Source organism: Scedosporium apiospermum (assembly GCF_000732125.1).
Source record: "Scedosporium apiospermum strain IHEM 14462 chromosome Unknown SEQ_SAPIO_0090, whole genome shotgun sequence".
NCBI lineage: Eukaryota > Fungi > Ascomycota > Sordariomycetes > Microascales > Microascaceae > Scedosporium > Scedosporium apiospermum.
Genome location: NW_015971791.1, coordinates 1,107,021 through 1,122,898, shown reverse-complemented (window position 1 = coordinate 1,122,898; position 15,878 = coordinate 1,107,021). Strand labels below are relative to the sequence as shown.

Here is a 15,878-nt window from a genome sequence, read left to right as displayed (position 1 = left end):
CGCCAAGCTTGAACCTTCAAGCTGCATATTTCCCCCATCCCCAAAAACCCCTCCAATTCCACCTCAATGTCCAGTGTGCAGAAGCGGCGACGTTCAAAGGTAGCATGCGAGACATGCCGAGTGTTCAAGAGGAAGTGCGATAGCCATCAACCCTGCGGACCCTGCATCAGGTACGAGTATGACTGCACGTATCAAGAGACCACGTCACGGGGGAAGAAGAGGCCCCGCGCCGCCGCCCCGGTCCCGCCGCCTCCGATTTACACTCCGGCGTCGTATAACAGTCCTTCCATGATTGTCAGCGACAGCGAACCGTCGCTATCGAATGCTCATAACCATCTCCGGTCCCTGGAGGCAAATTCGGGGGCAGCCTTCGCGCGGAAACTCGCTCTCAAGATCGACCCCAAAAATGCCCCGCGCATGCACTTGTTTGCGTGGAACACATTTCTTGGTGCCCGCGATGATGTCAACAGTCTTGGACCTCAACTTCAACGGCCTCAACCGATCACGGGATTATTACCGAAATCGGACATGCAGTCCCTCACAGCAGTCTATTTTGACAAGATAGACCCCGTTTATGGCTTCGTCGACCGCCAGGAACTAGAATGGCATGTCGAGAACCGATGGATGAACCCCGAGTTACATGGTCCTTACGATGGTGTTCTCTGCGGCGTTGCGGCCCTGGGGTGCCTCTACTCAAACGTGAAGCCTGGGCCCGTTGAGCGTAGTCTGGTGCAAGCAGCCAGGTCAATTCTGGAGGCGTCATTATCGGATATTCCGACGATGGCGAGTATCACGGCGTGGGCTTTACGGGTCACCTACTTAAGAATCACGGGAACGCCACACATGGCATGGATGGCCAGCTGCGTTCTCATGCACATGGTCGAGGCAGGCGGCTTACATTGCGAGCCATCCAAAGACACCGTCTTGCCCCTCGCAAGGGACGACATCGACCCGGAGGTACGCCGCAGACTCTTCGGGGTCGCCAAGCATCTCAACACGTGGATGTCCTTCGACATTGGTCGCTCGAGGGTTGTATTACACAATGCGACTACCATTGTTCCTTCCCCAAGACCGGGAGACTATACCGCCGAGCTCATGGAACTTTTGCCGTACGTTGAAATTCTCGATCCTGGAAGGGCTCCGGAGCCAGCAGAGCTGGAGGCAGCCCTGGACACCATTCTTCGCCGCACTCACACTGTCCCTCCCTCGATCCTCGCTCGTTGCAATTTGGTGCTCTGCCTTTGCCGACGCCTGAAGTCTCTGAATGCAGCCTTTACCGCACCTCTTCTCGAACAAATATTGTCAGTCACATTAGAGGGTATTCAGGCTGCCCGGAGTCTCCTGGAACAACGTGCGCCGTGGCATCACATGGCCAACATCCCGTTTCAAGTCGTGTGTATACTCCTTGCCATTGACACCTACGCATCGATATCGCAGTTAAGGGAGGCAATGGATTGCCTTAGCAATGTTGCGGCTGTATACAAGACAGAGGCTACACAGGAAGCTCTCGGAACCGCATCGTTGCTTATCCTGCTACACCAAAAACGGAAGGAGAGATGTGCATCTAGACTGAGGGAGATACTCGAACAGTATCCCGTCCCTGACGGAGAAAACGCCAGGGGTACCTCTTGCGCTCCGCAACTGGAGGATCTGGGCTGGTTGAGCGGACTGGCGGCCGAAATACCGAGTCTCCAGGACATAGACTTTGACCAATTTTTGAACCCGGATCTCTACTGGGATGTTGGGAACCAGAACCATTGAAAACGATTACCTGGACACGTTGATCCTGCTTCCGAGCCTTTCTTCTCTGTTACTAATATCGTCCTGACGAAGATTACGAGTTAGCTTTCCCACTGGTGTTTTAGTGCCTGCAACTGTTCAGTGTTGCAACTCTCAGAATGTATATACGATATTCTTCTCCAGTCAGTATCACGGCAATACTCCCGTTAGCCTTGCCCCACGCTGGCAGACTCTTTTCAGCCTTGATGAGGATCACTAGCTTCCTGATCATACATAATGCCAATCTACATACCTTGATGGACTGATTTTCCATTTGGCGTCTGTGAGTCAAGATGGTGTCGGATTCTCCGAGAATGGTCCTCCTGAGGCGGCGCGGCTGGTAGTGAGCTGCAAGCATCTCCGTGAATTCGATATGAGATAAATAGTGGTCTTGAGTGAAGTGATTCTGCGCAGTACGAACCTGGCCCGCGGGATGAGTTGTATGAAATACTATGAATCCCGTCGTTTAAACTACGCAGCTTCAAACTTTATCAGCATTCTCTTCACCAGTACACACTTCGGGTGCCCTCCAATGACGCTCATGTCTCATTACCGTCTCTGGCAGGGTCCCCTGGAACATAAAAACACGAGGAGACATATAGAGATCTATATATTATAGAGATATCTATATTTGTGAACATAGGCTCGGGAACAGAAAGATCGGTTTTACTATTGTGTGGGATGCAGTTTGTGTTGGGGTCGGAAGAGCGTCATTTTGTCCCTACGTTCACTTAAACCTACCCAACGAGCTCGGTCGATATACACAACGATATTTGATTGGCGAGCGAGGACTCATTCGTATCTTGCACTAAATCGAAAAGATTTAGGGAGTAGGTCGCTGGGCATGTATTCATCAACTTGCCTCTCGCCTAATGGCACCGATGCGATGCACTAATGCACGCAAAACGGTGTATCTAAGTCCTTAGCTTGGCCCAACAATCAACAGTAAAGCTCATCTTGGTGCCCAATTGCTAGTCCCCCCTTGTTTACTTGTTTTCTTTTTCTTGTTTTCCCACATCATTGGCAACTGCCAACATCACGTGCTTCCACAGACGTTGGGGCCAGACTTCAACCCTTGCTTCTGTAGCAGGTTGCAGCCTAGATAGAAGCTTGTGTTTCCCTCCGCCCAACCACCAGTCCCTCAATTCCTCTCTTCCCCCTTCTAGCTGCGCTGCATGTTCATCGCCTTTCTCCTCCTTTCTCCTCTTCCGTAGTCTTTGGTGGAACTTTGCTTCTGTTGTCTCTCGGCTCCGTTATTCACCAATGATACTGCAATGGCTGCCTTGGCTGAACTTCCGCAGGAGGTTCTCGACACCATCCTCTCCAGCCCAGATCTTTCTCACCATGATAGAGCCAATATCCGCCTCGTTAATCGTTTCTTCCACCGCGCCGTCTCGCCTCATGTCTTCCGCCGTATCCACATCAGTTGCCTCAAGACTGATCGCGATGCGTTCTTGGCCATTGCGAATAGCCCGCATCTCGCACCGCTCGTCAAAGAGCTTGTCTGGGACGAAGTATCTGTAGAGTACCCTCCTTCGCGGCCGCTGCCCATGGATCTGGTACCTGTCACCGACAGAGATGATGAGACGAGCATTCCGGAGGTTCTTTCGCTGATGGAGAGGACCGCACAGGAAATCCCGTGGCTGCCTTGGGTTGCTAATAACCCCCAGTCTCGCGCATCACCTGAAGAGCTCCAGGAGTTCAATCAGATTTTCGAAGAATTCCTTCCGATATTTGTCCGCGCGGTGGAAAAGTTGTCTAACCTTCGATGCATTACTTCGACCGCCATGTCTAGCGACCGGGTGCTCTGTGATGGGAGCTACCCCTTGACACTGAACAACTTCCTCATCCTTGGTGACTCGCATAGAAGGCGAGATGGTTTCTTGAAATTCGTTCTTCCCACCATAGCGCGTGGCGGCACCTCCATCGATACCCTCCGCTGGATAGACAGAGATGTCGGCCAAACCATTGCGTTAGTTGTGGATACCGATCCTACTCCAATGACGTCTCTACGTTCCATCGATCTCTGCTTTGCTTTTACCCCGTATGATAGGAACACACTCTACCCCTACAGGGAACGAGAGAATGTGGTGAAATTTTCACGATGGATGCACGCGGCCGAAGCCCTCGAAGAACTGTGTCTTTGCTTTGAAGACGAGTGGGGTAATAGCGATGAGAAAGTGACGGCGATTGTCCGGTATCTGTTGATGGCATCGAAAGACCCGCAGCTTGGGGGTTGGAAGAACCTCCGCACCCTCGCCGTCCACGGTTCATTTTCGGCGGAATGGGTCGCGCCGTTTGTTGCAGCACATGCGAGCACCATCCGCCGCGTCTTGCTCTGCGGCGTGAATGTAACTCACGGCACTATTGATGGACTATCGAAAATTGAGGACCTGCGACTCGATTATCTCGAGATCCGCCAAGAAGGTTTCAATGATGAGGATGACCTTGCCGACCGTGCGCGACTGCTAAAATATATCAACAAGGAGTCAACCGAGGTACCGTGGGAGTACTGTAGAAATCGCCCTAACGATCCCATAGCCACGGATATATGGGAGGAAAATAACAATGCGGAAGACGATATGGAATCACTGGCATCGTCTGACAGCCAAGACGCTCGCCGTGCCGAATCTCCCTATTGGTGTTGGGGCCGCTACCACACACCCGGCTCTCGGGGCTTCCAAGTGTACTACTGGCCCGTCCCGGAAAACATCGAAGGCAGCTTCCCTACGGAAGTCTGGAAATTTACTTCTCGCGACGGCACGATCCAGTACGGGGCCGAGCCATATGATTGGTTTGAGGATTGGGATACTGGCGAGGGTGATGTCGCGGAGCCGGTGCCTTACGGGCAAGACTTTCTCCAGGAACTCCGCGACTCGGCAAGGAAGGGTTATGAGATTGGCTGCTACTTCGGCGGTGCGTGGGACCAGGTCTTTGACTTGCTCAAGCCACCCGAAGGCGCGATTCTGTATAATGTGGACGAAGATCCGTTTGTCCGAAACAAAGAGTTGCGTTGGGAATTGATGTAGGATGCCTGATGTCGATATTATCTCAAAGACCATCGCAAGCTTCTTATCGGCCTCGCGAGCAAAGAATGTCTCCCCAATGGCTCTCGCTCCCAAAGGCCTCATTCAAGTCAAGGGGGCAGGGAGCTCCCCACTAAGCCCTAGAGACCGGGGAATGCGGCTACTACCCATAAACATTAGGTTAATATCCATAGCTAGACTAGGGTGCAATGACAGAATTGCCTCTTTTGGTCATGTTATCTTTTAGTCCATTTTGTAGGAACGGTCTCCAGCACTCCGGTTGGTGTGGTTTACCTGCTTCCATATCTGTCTGGTAAAAGTATAATTACTTGCAATAGTAAGGCAGTTCTAGAGAACTCTTCCGTTCTTGTTATCACCCACTCACGCCTATCCTGCCAGTAAAAGGATAGGTACACAGACATGCAGGGTAGTTCATACTTGGAGCTTGAATGAGATGGGGTGCCGGCAGAGGAAAAGGGGAAGAGCCGGTATATCAACGCTAGGGAAATTTTCCCGAGACGACGTCGAATTAAGGACGGGAGGAGGTTTGCGGAAGAGCTAATATAGGCCTAGCATCGGCTAAAAGCTCAAAAGTGTGGGTAACAGAGCAGATGCAACCAAAGATCCCTGCTGATCATCTGCTGATAATTCCAAAATCCTGAAGCTCCTTCCTTTTTGCGATTGGGGCCAAGACTTCTACAATCAAGCCAAGCCTCCTTCTTGCATTGGATTAACAAGAAATGCGACTGCGTTGACTGGAGTTCTTATCATTCATCCTTGTCACATAGGAAGCGAAGGACCTTTTGACAAACAAGTTTGATCTTCTCTCGGAGTAACTGATCAGAGGCTGCTTGGTATTAACGCCGACGCCTGCCGCTGGCACTCCCCGAATACCTTTTCCTTCGCCTGTGACCCAAAGTATCAAGAACTGCGTGCTCAGCATTCTGTATTCTGGTGGCTTCCTTCAGTAATATCTTTCCTCTTCATTTCCGCTTAGGACGATTCCCGTCCCATAGGCGTCATTGTATCCCCATCCCACCGTCCGCACAGTAGTCCGCCTTCATCCATTCTCCATGGTCGATCGTATCATTATTTCGTACCGGGGGAGCTTTGGTACCCTGATTTAATCTTATCTCCTTCGGCAAGTTCCCTTCTTGGGCTCGCCGTTTTCGCCAAGGCCGCCCATGCATATTGGTGGCTGTGAGACGCTGCGGGGAAGCCCAAAGCAGAAGCTTCTCTGTGTCCCATACGAATCAGTTACCTCATGATCGTCGACGCTCACACTCCATCCAAAGCTCTCCAGATTAAGTTTGGTTTCGAGCTTCCTTCCCAGGCCGCCAAGCTCTATTATTTACTTGACTTCATGTGACTACCAATCCCTCCGCAAAACTTCAGTTGGACTGATTTCGTGAAACCTGGTTAACTCGACATTTTTGAGCGCCCTGCTGTAACATGACTCGAGGCGATGCGACAGGACCCTGGGTAGTTCAAATATCACATGCCCCCCCTTCGTGCTGCCCGACGGGGTTTTCCACCCTTCCCTTTCTCCCCCGCCAACCAAGTACCTACTTCCTGGAAGTACTGTGTCTGCTTCTGTCCCTCTTGAGAATAGCGTTATCCTCGAACACGCAGATAATCTGCCAGACATCGTAATGGCGACCGGTGCGGATCTTGACATCGTTGAGGGAACTCAGCGCCCTGCCGGTGCCACAGTCGACCCCGAGAAAAACCGGTCTGCTGAAAAGACCGAGCCCCCACATTACGCCGATGATGCCGAGTCCTTGTCCGGCCCCAACGGCGAGGTCTATCCTACCGCCGAGGAAACGGAGACTCTTCGCCATGTTCATGGAAAAGTGAATTGGCTAATCTACACGATTGGTATCGTTGAGATGGCGGAGCGTTTCGCGTACTACGGTACCACCGCCGTCTGTAGGTCTTACCTATCAATCCCCCAAAAACCCCAGTCGCGTTAGTTCGCCACAGCTAATGCGAAGCTTTCTTCCGCCTGTACCAGTCGTCAACTTCATTGCCATGCCCCTCCCCGAGGGCTCGACGACTGGCGCCGCTGGCACCGACGGGCAAGCTGGCGCCCTGGGCCTCGGCCAGCAAGTCTCCTTCTCCGTCGTCATGTTCAATACGTTCTGGTCATATTTCATGCCTCTTCTCGGTGGGTATCTGGCGGACACTTATTGGGGCCGTTACCTGACCATCCAATATGCCATCGTCATTGCAATTATTGGTCACATTATCATCGTCGTCGCCGCCATTCCCAGTGTCATAAGCCATCCAAATGGCGCTCTCGGATGTTTCATTGTGGGCCTGCTATTCTTCGGCGCGGGTGTCGGCTGGTTCAAGGCCAACATTTCCCCGCTTGTCGCCGAGCAGTACGAGTTGACCCAGCCTCGCGCGACTGTCGAAACGCTCCCGTCTGGCGAGCGTGTAATCGTGGATCCCGTGATGACCATCTCTCGCGTCTACATGCGCTACTACTTCCTCATCAACGTCGGTGCTTTGACAGGTCAGATCTCCATGGTCTACGCCGAGAAGTACGTCGGCTTCTGGCTCGCTTACCTACTGCCGACCATTCTTTTCTTCCTCTGCCCAATTATCATGCTCATCTGCCGCAACAAGTACGCGAAACGCCCCCCGACCGGTTCCGTCCTCGGCAAGTCTATCGCCCTAGTGACCTACGGCATTAAGAAGAACGGCATTGGCGCCTTCAACAAGGATTACTTCTGGGACAGCATCCGACCCAGTCAAGTTGCTGACAAACCTTCCTTCATGACTTTCGACGACGCATGGGTTGGCGAAGTTCGCCGAGGTTTGAAAGCCTGCGCAGTGTTCCTCTGGTATCCCATATTCTGGCTCGCCTACAACCAAATGAATTCGAACCTCGTAAACCAAGCAGGAAGTATGAGGCTAGGTGGCGTGCCAAATGACGTCGTATCGAACTTGAATCCTTTCGCGCTGCTCATTCTCATTCCTGTCTGTGATAAGTTCGTATACCCGGCCATTGCCAAGACTGGGTTCCGCTTCACTCCCATCAGAAAGATCACCCTCGGCTTCTTCATTGCCGCTCTCTCCATGGCCATAGCCGCCATTATCCAGCACTTCATCTACGTGCGGTCTCCATGCGGTTACAATGCCAACGACCGGGATTGCTACGACGAACGCGGGCCCCCGGATATGAGCGTCTGGATCCAGACGCCTGCTTACGTACTCATCGCGCTTTCCGAAGTCATGGCGTCTATTACGGGTCTCGAGTACGCCTTCACCAAGGCCCCGCGGAACATGCGAGGACTCGTTAACGGCGTCTTCTGGTTCGTGCACGCCTTTTCCAGTGCGATCGCCCAGGCCTTTACTGGTCTCGCTAGGGATCCGCTACTTGTTTGGCTCTACACTACCGTTGCCATCATCTCGACCTGCGGTGGCACGGGCTTTTGGATTTGCTTCCGCAAGCTGGACAAGGAGGAGGATGCCCTTAATGCTCTGCCGGAGTCGACATATATCGGCCGGAACGTGGAAAAGGAACTGGAGAACAAGTCGGTTGCGTAGGGATCACGTGCCATTCACGTGCCATTCGCTCCTTTCAATTAATGCTTCTGGCATAAGCGGGTTCTGCTACTTAAAATGTTATGAGTCAAGATGTGCTCGGCAGGCGCCACCGGGCGAGCTGTGTCACTTCGAGCGATGCGGATCACGTTGAGTGGAGCGGACTTGCCATAAGAAACTGGCGTTCTTGTCCCAGTTCCTTTGCACGTAGTTAGGAAATATCGATAATATTTGATCTCGAGTGCTTTCGAGACTAGCCGTTGCTGATATGACCTCTGCCTTGGCCTTCAAGTAGCATGACCACTCGTACTGCCCCGTTCAACCCATACGCGACTTGGCGTCTTGCTAGCAACGATGAAAATGAGCAAAACCAGCTGAACTGATTGAGCCCTCTGACCTTGCCCGAGCTACAGAACATAGAGACCTCTTATAATTTTGACAGAGTAGACTCGTAAGAGGTGACGCAGTTACGGTCCTCTAGTGTATCTTTGTATACGAAGTATATCAAGCCGTAAATTCCGTATGCTCCTCGGCAGGCAGGTGCGGAGGGGGTGAAGTCCGACTTTAGACATTTAAAATGTCTTCACAGTCGGCGACACGACGAGTTGGCTGTCTCCCTCTTTTGGATCACAACCCCCCACCTCCTGCCTCAACTGTAACTCTTCTCCAATTCAAAACCACCTGGGACGGTAGAGGATGAGATATTCAAAATCATAAAAGCGAGGGCCAAGGTCCACTAGTCTGCAGCTAAGATGTAGGCAACAAGACATGCCTTTGGAACAATATCGGCGTCGGGCCAGGGTAAATTACCCCGAGATCGTTATCTCGTATTCTGCTATTACCTGGTAGAATTCGCTCGCCAACTTGGCTTGCCGAGCGGGGAGAGTATCCAGGTATCATGTGTCGTGTTATTTTGGCGTATCAGCTGCAGACTCGCGAGCTTGGTGGGCACGAGACAATTTCGTCCTCACCCATCGAATGAACTCCTGGAATGTCTTGATAAAGATGTGGGTTCTTCTCGTTCTCGTTAAGAAGATCCCTCAGCAGGACACGCTACCTCCATTACCTGAGCTAGCCCAGATAGTCTCTCGTTAAACTTGTCTGAGCGACGCCTGCCGCCGCTCCTCGGCTACGATGACGATTCCCTCTTTCCTCCGACCTACTCTCTGTTTTCTCACTTTCGCTCTGTCGTTTGCACGGGCAAATCCTGTTCCTCAAGAGATTTCAAGAGTCTCACCCCAGAGAACCGTCAGTTATGGTAGTGCCGAGTTTGGTGCACGCTGCAAGAAGTGTCCATACACCCTCTGCCCGATCGTTGTTGACCCAATAAGCACCCTGACCTTTACATGTTGGACTTAGTGAGCAATATTACCGGCCATCTCCGCGCCTTTCCATCCTCTTCTATTAGAGAAATCTGACGGGTGAGATGCAGCGGTGATCTGATTGGAGATACACAGCTGTGGTGTATGTCGTTTGAGTCGTTTCCGGCAGCTGGGTCTCGTCTGTGCACCCAGCCCTGACTTTCGTCCTCCCTTAGTGAAAACTACCGATGATTGCTATGTTCCAGAGTTTGATACGAAAGAATACGCCGGCGAATGTATGCGATGTCCGTGTACCAATTATTCGTCCTTCTTCGTTAACCATCTTCTTCTAGACAAGAGAGATTTGGACGCCTGCAGAGATATTCCATTGCAGATTACCACCCAAGCAGCCAAGGTCAGGTATCTCTCCGAATGCAAGTGGAGCGCCGAGACGAGAGCCGAATCGGTAGCGTACTATGGCCGGGACCGGGAGATAACATTGCTCTGTTGGGAAAACGGGACAGAAGTCCTCGGAGATTCGTGAGTTCAATACCAGCATTAGTTGGCCCATCCCAAAGGACACGCAGAGGCCGTATGCTTATAATCACTGATGTTTGGAAAAGATACTGGTACAGAGTAGGTTTTCTGATGGGTTTTCTTTCATTTGTAGGAAGGCAGACGCTAATTGGAGTTGGATATATCAGACGACAGACGATTGCGCTGTGAGTGGCAGTGGCTTATGGAGAGTGCCTGGTACGTAACTGCATCGTCGACTCATCCCATGAGCTGACTTGCACTCATCACTAGTACCCAGATCGGAGCAAATTGGACTTTTGCGGGCCACCATCCGGTTCCCGTCCATACCGAGATCAACCTCTAACAAGCACTCCAATAACCCTTCCCCAAAGCGGGTCTGCCCGAGATGAAAGACTGACCGGAGATAAGGGAGATGGCCCCGCCCTACTCTCGCGTAGATTCCTGGTAGCGGAACAGATTGGAGAGGAGTACGCCTACTGCCACAGCTGCAGGAGCATCGTTACCAACGAAACGTGCGGTATTGTGACTATCTATGAGTATAACCAAACGGCTATTAGTCAGTGTTTTCATCAGGGGATGCCGAGCGATCCTATGTCCTGGATGGTGAGGAAGTCCCGACTGCCATTTGAGCTTCTTGCGGCTAACTAAGAAGGGCACAGCTCACGACAGATTGGTGTTGGGTTAATGCAACCGAGTTCTGGGTGTTGCCCTACGATCGTGAGTATCGCAAGAACCACATGCCCAGTTTCAGTCGATGTGGCTGGCTAATCTTCAACATGGCAAGGATACGCATTCCCCAGATGTGAGCATTGGGGGTATTAGGAAATTAAGTTCGAACACATTACTGTCGTCTGAGAGCCTAGTGGATTATTCTGAAGTAGAATAGTGCCTTACGGGCGATGCATTCTCCCACGATTTGAAGAAACTGTCTATTCTTGCCATTCCGAATATGCTAATAATCATACCTCTGTAGGCGTGTTATTTCTTTCTCACCAACCCTTTGAATTCAATGTACCCACTCGATGAACCGCCATGGGCCCGAGGAAGCGCCCGATATTGACTGCCAGCGAGCTTCAGCAACCCGCTTGTGTGACCACATCGTACATCGTCGTACATCCAATGCGATTGCACACGCCCGGGTCACCATCATTGCAAGCAAAGTTTACCGTGGACGTAGGTAATGCAGCCGGGCACCCGCACGGCCGCGTAAGTCGTACGCTGGTTACGCACCCGGGTAGTAGGCAGGTCCTGCAAGCCGTGCCTGTCCTCGTGAGTGTCGGGCAAGCGGCCTGTGGAGCACACGGCAGGGTCACGGCTTGGGTTATAGTAGATGTGCGCTCGACGACTCTTTCTGTTGTGAGGGTGACGATCCGCGTCACCTCCTCTGTGACAGTCACTTCTTGGACCGAAATGATCACCGAAGTAGTGGTTTCCGTCACGCTTTGAGTTTCAGTTTTGACTTCCGTCGTAACCTGGGTCTCCGTCACGGTCTCGGTCTCGGTAATAACGTCGACATCGCTAATATTCGTCGGGTCCTGGGGGATTTCGGGCCCTGTGGTTTCCGGGCTTCCAGCGCAGGTCGAGCCCTTGCAGACAGTGGTCGGCGTGAGCGTGACGCCTTGAGCCGAAACGGCGCTATTTCAAAGTGTTAGTCTCCCGACAACTTCGCTTTCTGTATGGGGAAATGCAATGAACTCACCGAGTGAGGGCGACCAGCGCCAGAGCTAGATAGAATCGCATCGTAATCCTTCGTAGCTGTCGTCCCCCCAAGAAGGTGCGATGAAGCTGGTAACAAAGGAAGAAGAGGGGCCACGGGCCCCTCGAGATTTAACTCGGGGCATTACATCTAGTAAAGTAACGGAACGGACGGGATGTTGGTAAATATAGATGGGTATCTAAATCTACTCGGCCGCATCTGAAGTATCTAGGATTCAGCTCGTTTGGAGCCGTCTGGGCATTCCGCATCAGGATTATAGATTCACTCAATTCCTGGATATCGGAACGTTCCAGCTATCGACCCCCAAGGCACATGCCTGTTCGTTAGTGTCTAAAATAGCAAAGGGGCAAAGACAAGGAAGAGGGGCTCGCACGTCAAGGCAGAGAGATGCTAATGTCGGTAAAGTCGCGAACCAATCACGGTACCAAATTTTGATTGACATGTCAGTAATCAGTATGGCTGAATTGGCGGGCGCTGATGAGAGGAGACTGTCCATTTCCAAGGCCGCGTGTTCCCATAAAACCATAAAGGCTAATTATCATCGACCGTGTTCCGCAGCAGGGCGGAGACTTGGAGAGGGCCACAGATGCATGATTCTTACTTGTCTTTTAGCCCGAGAGACCTCGATTCTGCTTATGGGCCGTCTCCTCGGTCCCGGACTGGCGTCGCGTTTCAACCAGATACATTTATGTTTCCGCACACTTCGGAGTTCAGACGTAACCTGACCAATTCCAGACTCTCCCCTGGCTATATATAGCCCTGACCTTTTATTATTAGGACGCACAGCCGACTTTGATAGCGAGTTGTACCTCGACACCAATGAAGCAATAAGGAGTGCAGCTCTGCTACCTGTTCCCCAAAATAGCCAGCAGGGCGGGCTTAGAACTGCTCCGGAATGCATTGAAGAACACGAAGTTGATGCGGAGAAAAAACGAATCGTCTATGTCACACACGAATGCATTTCAACTTACAGGATTCGCTGGTCCCTCAAGATGGTGGTATTCGCCCTAGTTTACATCGAGTCCTTGAGCAAACCTTAACGTGGACAAACCACCTAAGGACTAAATATTACCCATAAAATCAATTTATTCATATATGCATAAGCTATTAGCTCAGTCCTTCTCAATCTTCTCAAGTGGCTGATACTTCGGCTCCCACATTTGCACTCGTATCCACTCCTCCAGCTCGGACTCGTCGCTTGGGATCCCTTCTTCCTGCGCCAGCCCGTCCTCAACAGCTGATTGAATAACAGCCTTGGCGACCCTTACACTAAGCTCCCGCACTTCCTCAACATCGGGGAGTAATGGCTTTATAAGATCATACAGAGCGGGAGCTTCAGCCGCCAGTGCTTTGGATGCGACGACCAGCATCTTCGCGGATACGAGTCGCGTGCGAGACAAAATGGCCCCGAGGCCGATGCCGGGGAAGATCGTCGAGTTATTGCACTCCGCTGTCGCCGGGATTAGCATGACGTTCATTTGGTCCGAAAAAGGGGGGGGGGGGGGGGGGGGGGGGGGGGGGGGGGAGGCGTGTCCATCTTTGCCTTACCGATCTCCTTTTGCGTGCCGTTGTACTCCACTGGGGGGAATGGACTCCCTGTCGCGATCAACGCTCGACCGTCTGACCAGTTGGTGATATCCTGAGGTTTCGCCTCGGCAAGGCGGGTTGGATTGCTCAATGGGAATATGACTGGGTGCTCAACATGTTTCGCCATTTCCCTGACTACTTCCTCCGTAAAGGCTCCGGGTTTGGTGGAGGTGCCAATCAAGATATGTGGTTTTACTTTCTTGACCACGGAAAGCAGATCGACGTTCTCGACGTCGGGCCACTCGCCAATATCCTTTGCGAATGGGACTTGGGCTGGATTGAGTTTGTCCTCTTGTGATTTAAGCAAGAGGCCCTGTTTATCAATGCACCTACAGTATTATATCCGTCAGTACCAATCCTTCTTTGCGAAGTGCGCAATTTGCTTCCCATAGGAACGTACCAGATCTGTTTCATGGCCTCGCTCTTCGGCTTTTGCGATTCGGTGGCGATTGCGTCACTAACCTGCTCCGCAATACCTGTCCCAGCTGAGCCAGCACCGAAGCAGATGACGCGAACATCACTCAACTTGACCTTGCTAACATGGAGTGCGGTGAGAATGGCTGCCAACGTCACGCATCCCGTTCCTTGAATGTCGTCGTTGAAGCAGGCAATCTCCGAGCAGTACTTGTCGAGGAGCCTCCTCGCGTTGTGTACACCAAAGTCTTCAAAATGGATGTACGCTTTGGGGAATCTTCTTCTCGCAGCCCGAATGAACTTATCCACAAACTCGAAGTATTCCTGACCCCGAACACGAGGCTGTGGGAGGCCCAAATACAATTCGTCGTTAAGGAGTTCAGAATTCTGCCGCACCCAAAGATTAGTGGTCATCTGCGTGGGCTGACATGATTTAGCTGAGCGTGACCGTGAGTTCTTACATTTGTTCCACAATCCAAAACGACGGGAAGTTGTCTCGAGGGATGAATTCCACCACAGATAGTCGCGATGGCCAGCTTAGCCATGGAAATCAAGATGGCACCCACGCCTTGATCCCCGATTCCTAGAATCTATCCTGACGAGGCCAGAGCATTAGCCGTTCCGAAGACCCACCACATACGTTAAGGTTTCAAATATTACCTGCTCCCCATCACTGACAACAATGTAGTCAATGTCGTCGGGCGTCGAAAAGTTGGAGAGACACTCCTCGATCTTATCTTGATCTCTTATGTTTAGGAAGCAGCCATCTGGGTCTCGGAAGATGCGCGAGTAATTTTGGATGGCGTCGGCTTCTGTTGGCGTGTAGATCACACTAAACATCTCCTTCAAATAAGTTTGCAGCAGCTGTAACTAGGTAGTACTGTTAGCTAGGAAGTGTCTTCTCCTCTTCAAATAGTGATTCGCATGAGATCTAGCCTTATAATAGAGCACGTCGTTTTGTGCTTTCATGCTGGCCATAAAGACATTCTTCGCCAAGTCGTCGGGGCGGCTCTTGTATTGCTGATAAGCTCTCTCCACCTGCTCGTCTAAAGTCTGTATCCTCGGCGGTACGAGACCATAGAGCTTGAAGATTTTCCGTTCATCATCGGGGAAAGCGGAGCCTTTGTTGTATCGTGCCGTCTGGAGTAGAATACTACCCTAAGCAGGCAGTCAGTAATATCGGAATCTGTACGGGTTCAGGGGGGGATTTGGGAGTACCTCGTAGGGACACTTGATAGAGGCTGGTGCTGCTCGTGGCAGATAAGAGTAGTTTGACTTTGCCATAGCTTCAGTGCTCCTCATTCGTCCTTGTTACGAGTTAGAAGATCGAAATAAGAAGACTGACGGGTTCTGGGGCATCTGGGAAGACGTCGAGAAACACGGGGCACAGTTCTATTTTAACTTTCCCGTGCTGTGGATAAACGGGGTCAGCTATGTTTAAGAACCTTCCTGATGGAAAGATGACGCACTCACGACTAGGGCCAGTCCGAAATTGGTTAGGCGGAGATCCCGGACACAACCGCTCGCGCCGAAGTTCCTAGGCACACTATGTTTTCAGAAGGGCAATGACAGGCAAATGTCCTCTACGCCAATTCAACCTATAGTCGTGCTGGCGGTTAACAACGCCTGCCCTCATCCTCGTCTGAGGTTCATACTATTAAATGGTAGTCGCAGTGAGTAACCAGCATAGGAAAGAAGCTGGGATAGATTCTACCGGCCAATGTCGGCCGTGGCGGGTGGTGGAGTTGACTTGACGTCATGCAAATCTCACGCCATGTCGAATACGAGCTATCTTCTTGTGGGGGATGAGACCCTTCTTCCGAAAATTCATCAGTCCTCACTGGAGGTCTAGACTGCTGCGCCTTTTTTCGACATCCTTAAAATATGGATCATCGGTCTTAGAACTGCGTTGAAGACATAATAAGTAACTGTGAAGCGGGACAATTCCGTAGTTAGGAACAGTCA

The 15,878-nt window shown here is 51.6% G+C and overlaps 3 protein-coding genes and 2 pseudogenes across 3 annotated transcripts; 3 read left to right on the top strand and 2 right to left on the bottom strand.

The window, feature by feature from the left end:
• Positions 1 to 66: 66 nt before the first annotated feature.
• On the top strand, positions 67 to 1,761 carry SAPIO_CDS4158 (annotated as a pseudogene; the record flags this gene model as incomplete).
• A 1,292-nt stretch (positions 1,762 to 3,053) lies between these two features.
• On the top strand, positions 3,054 to 4,808 carry SAPIO_CDS4157 (annotated as a pseudogene; the record flags this gene model as incomplete).
• Positions 4,809 to 6,457: 1,649 nt separating this feature from the next.
• SAPIO_CDS4156 (putative peptide transporter ptr2) lies at positions 6,458 to 8,360 on the top strand (the record flags this gene model as incomplete). Its single annotated transcript, XM_016786777.1, has 2 exons — positions 6,458 to 6,734; positions 6,820 to 8,360. 2 exons carry the CDS (start codon positions 6,458 to 6,460, stop codon positions 8,358 to 8,360), a joined length of 1,818 nt encoding a protein of 605 aa, XP_016643753.1.
• A 2,258-nt stretch (positions 8,361 to 10,618) lies between these two features.
• SAPIO_CDS4155 (uncharacterized protein) lies at positions 10,619 to 11,935 on the bottom strand (the record flags this gene model as incomplete). Its single annotated transcript, XM_016786776.1, has 3 exons — positions 10,619 to 10,721; positions 11,426 to 11,830; positions 11,895 to 11,935. The coding sequence occupies 3 exons, from the start codon at positions 11,933 to 11,935 to the stop codon at positions 10,619 to 10,621; spliced, it is 549 nt and encodes a 182-aa protein (XP_016643752.1).
• A 1,089-nt stretch (positions 11,936 to 13,024) lies between these two features.
• Positions 13,025 to 15,197, bottom strand: SAPIO_CDS4154 (uncharacterized protein; the record flags this gene model as incomplete). The annotated part of the gene is made up of 7 exons (XM_016786775.1): positions 13,025 to 13,362; positions 13,461 to 13,828; positions 13,900 to 14,300; positions 14,375 to 14,503; positions 14,574 to 14,783; positions 14,898 to 15,071; positions 15,132 to 15,197. The coding sequence occupies 7 exons, from the start codon at positions 15,195 to 15,197 to the stop codon at positions 13,025 to 13,027; spliced, it is 1,686 nt and encodes a 561-aa protein (XP_016643751.1).
• Between the last annotated feature and the right edge of the window lie 681 nt (positions 15,198 to 15,878).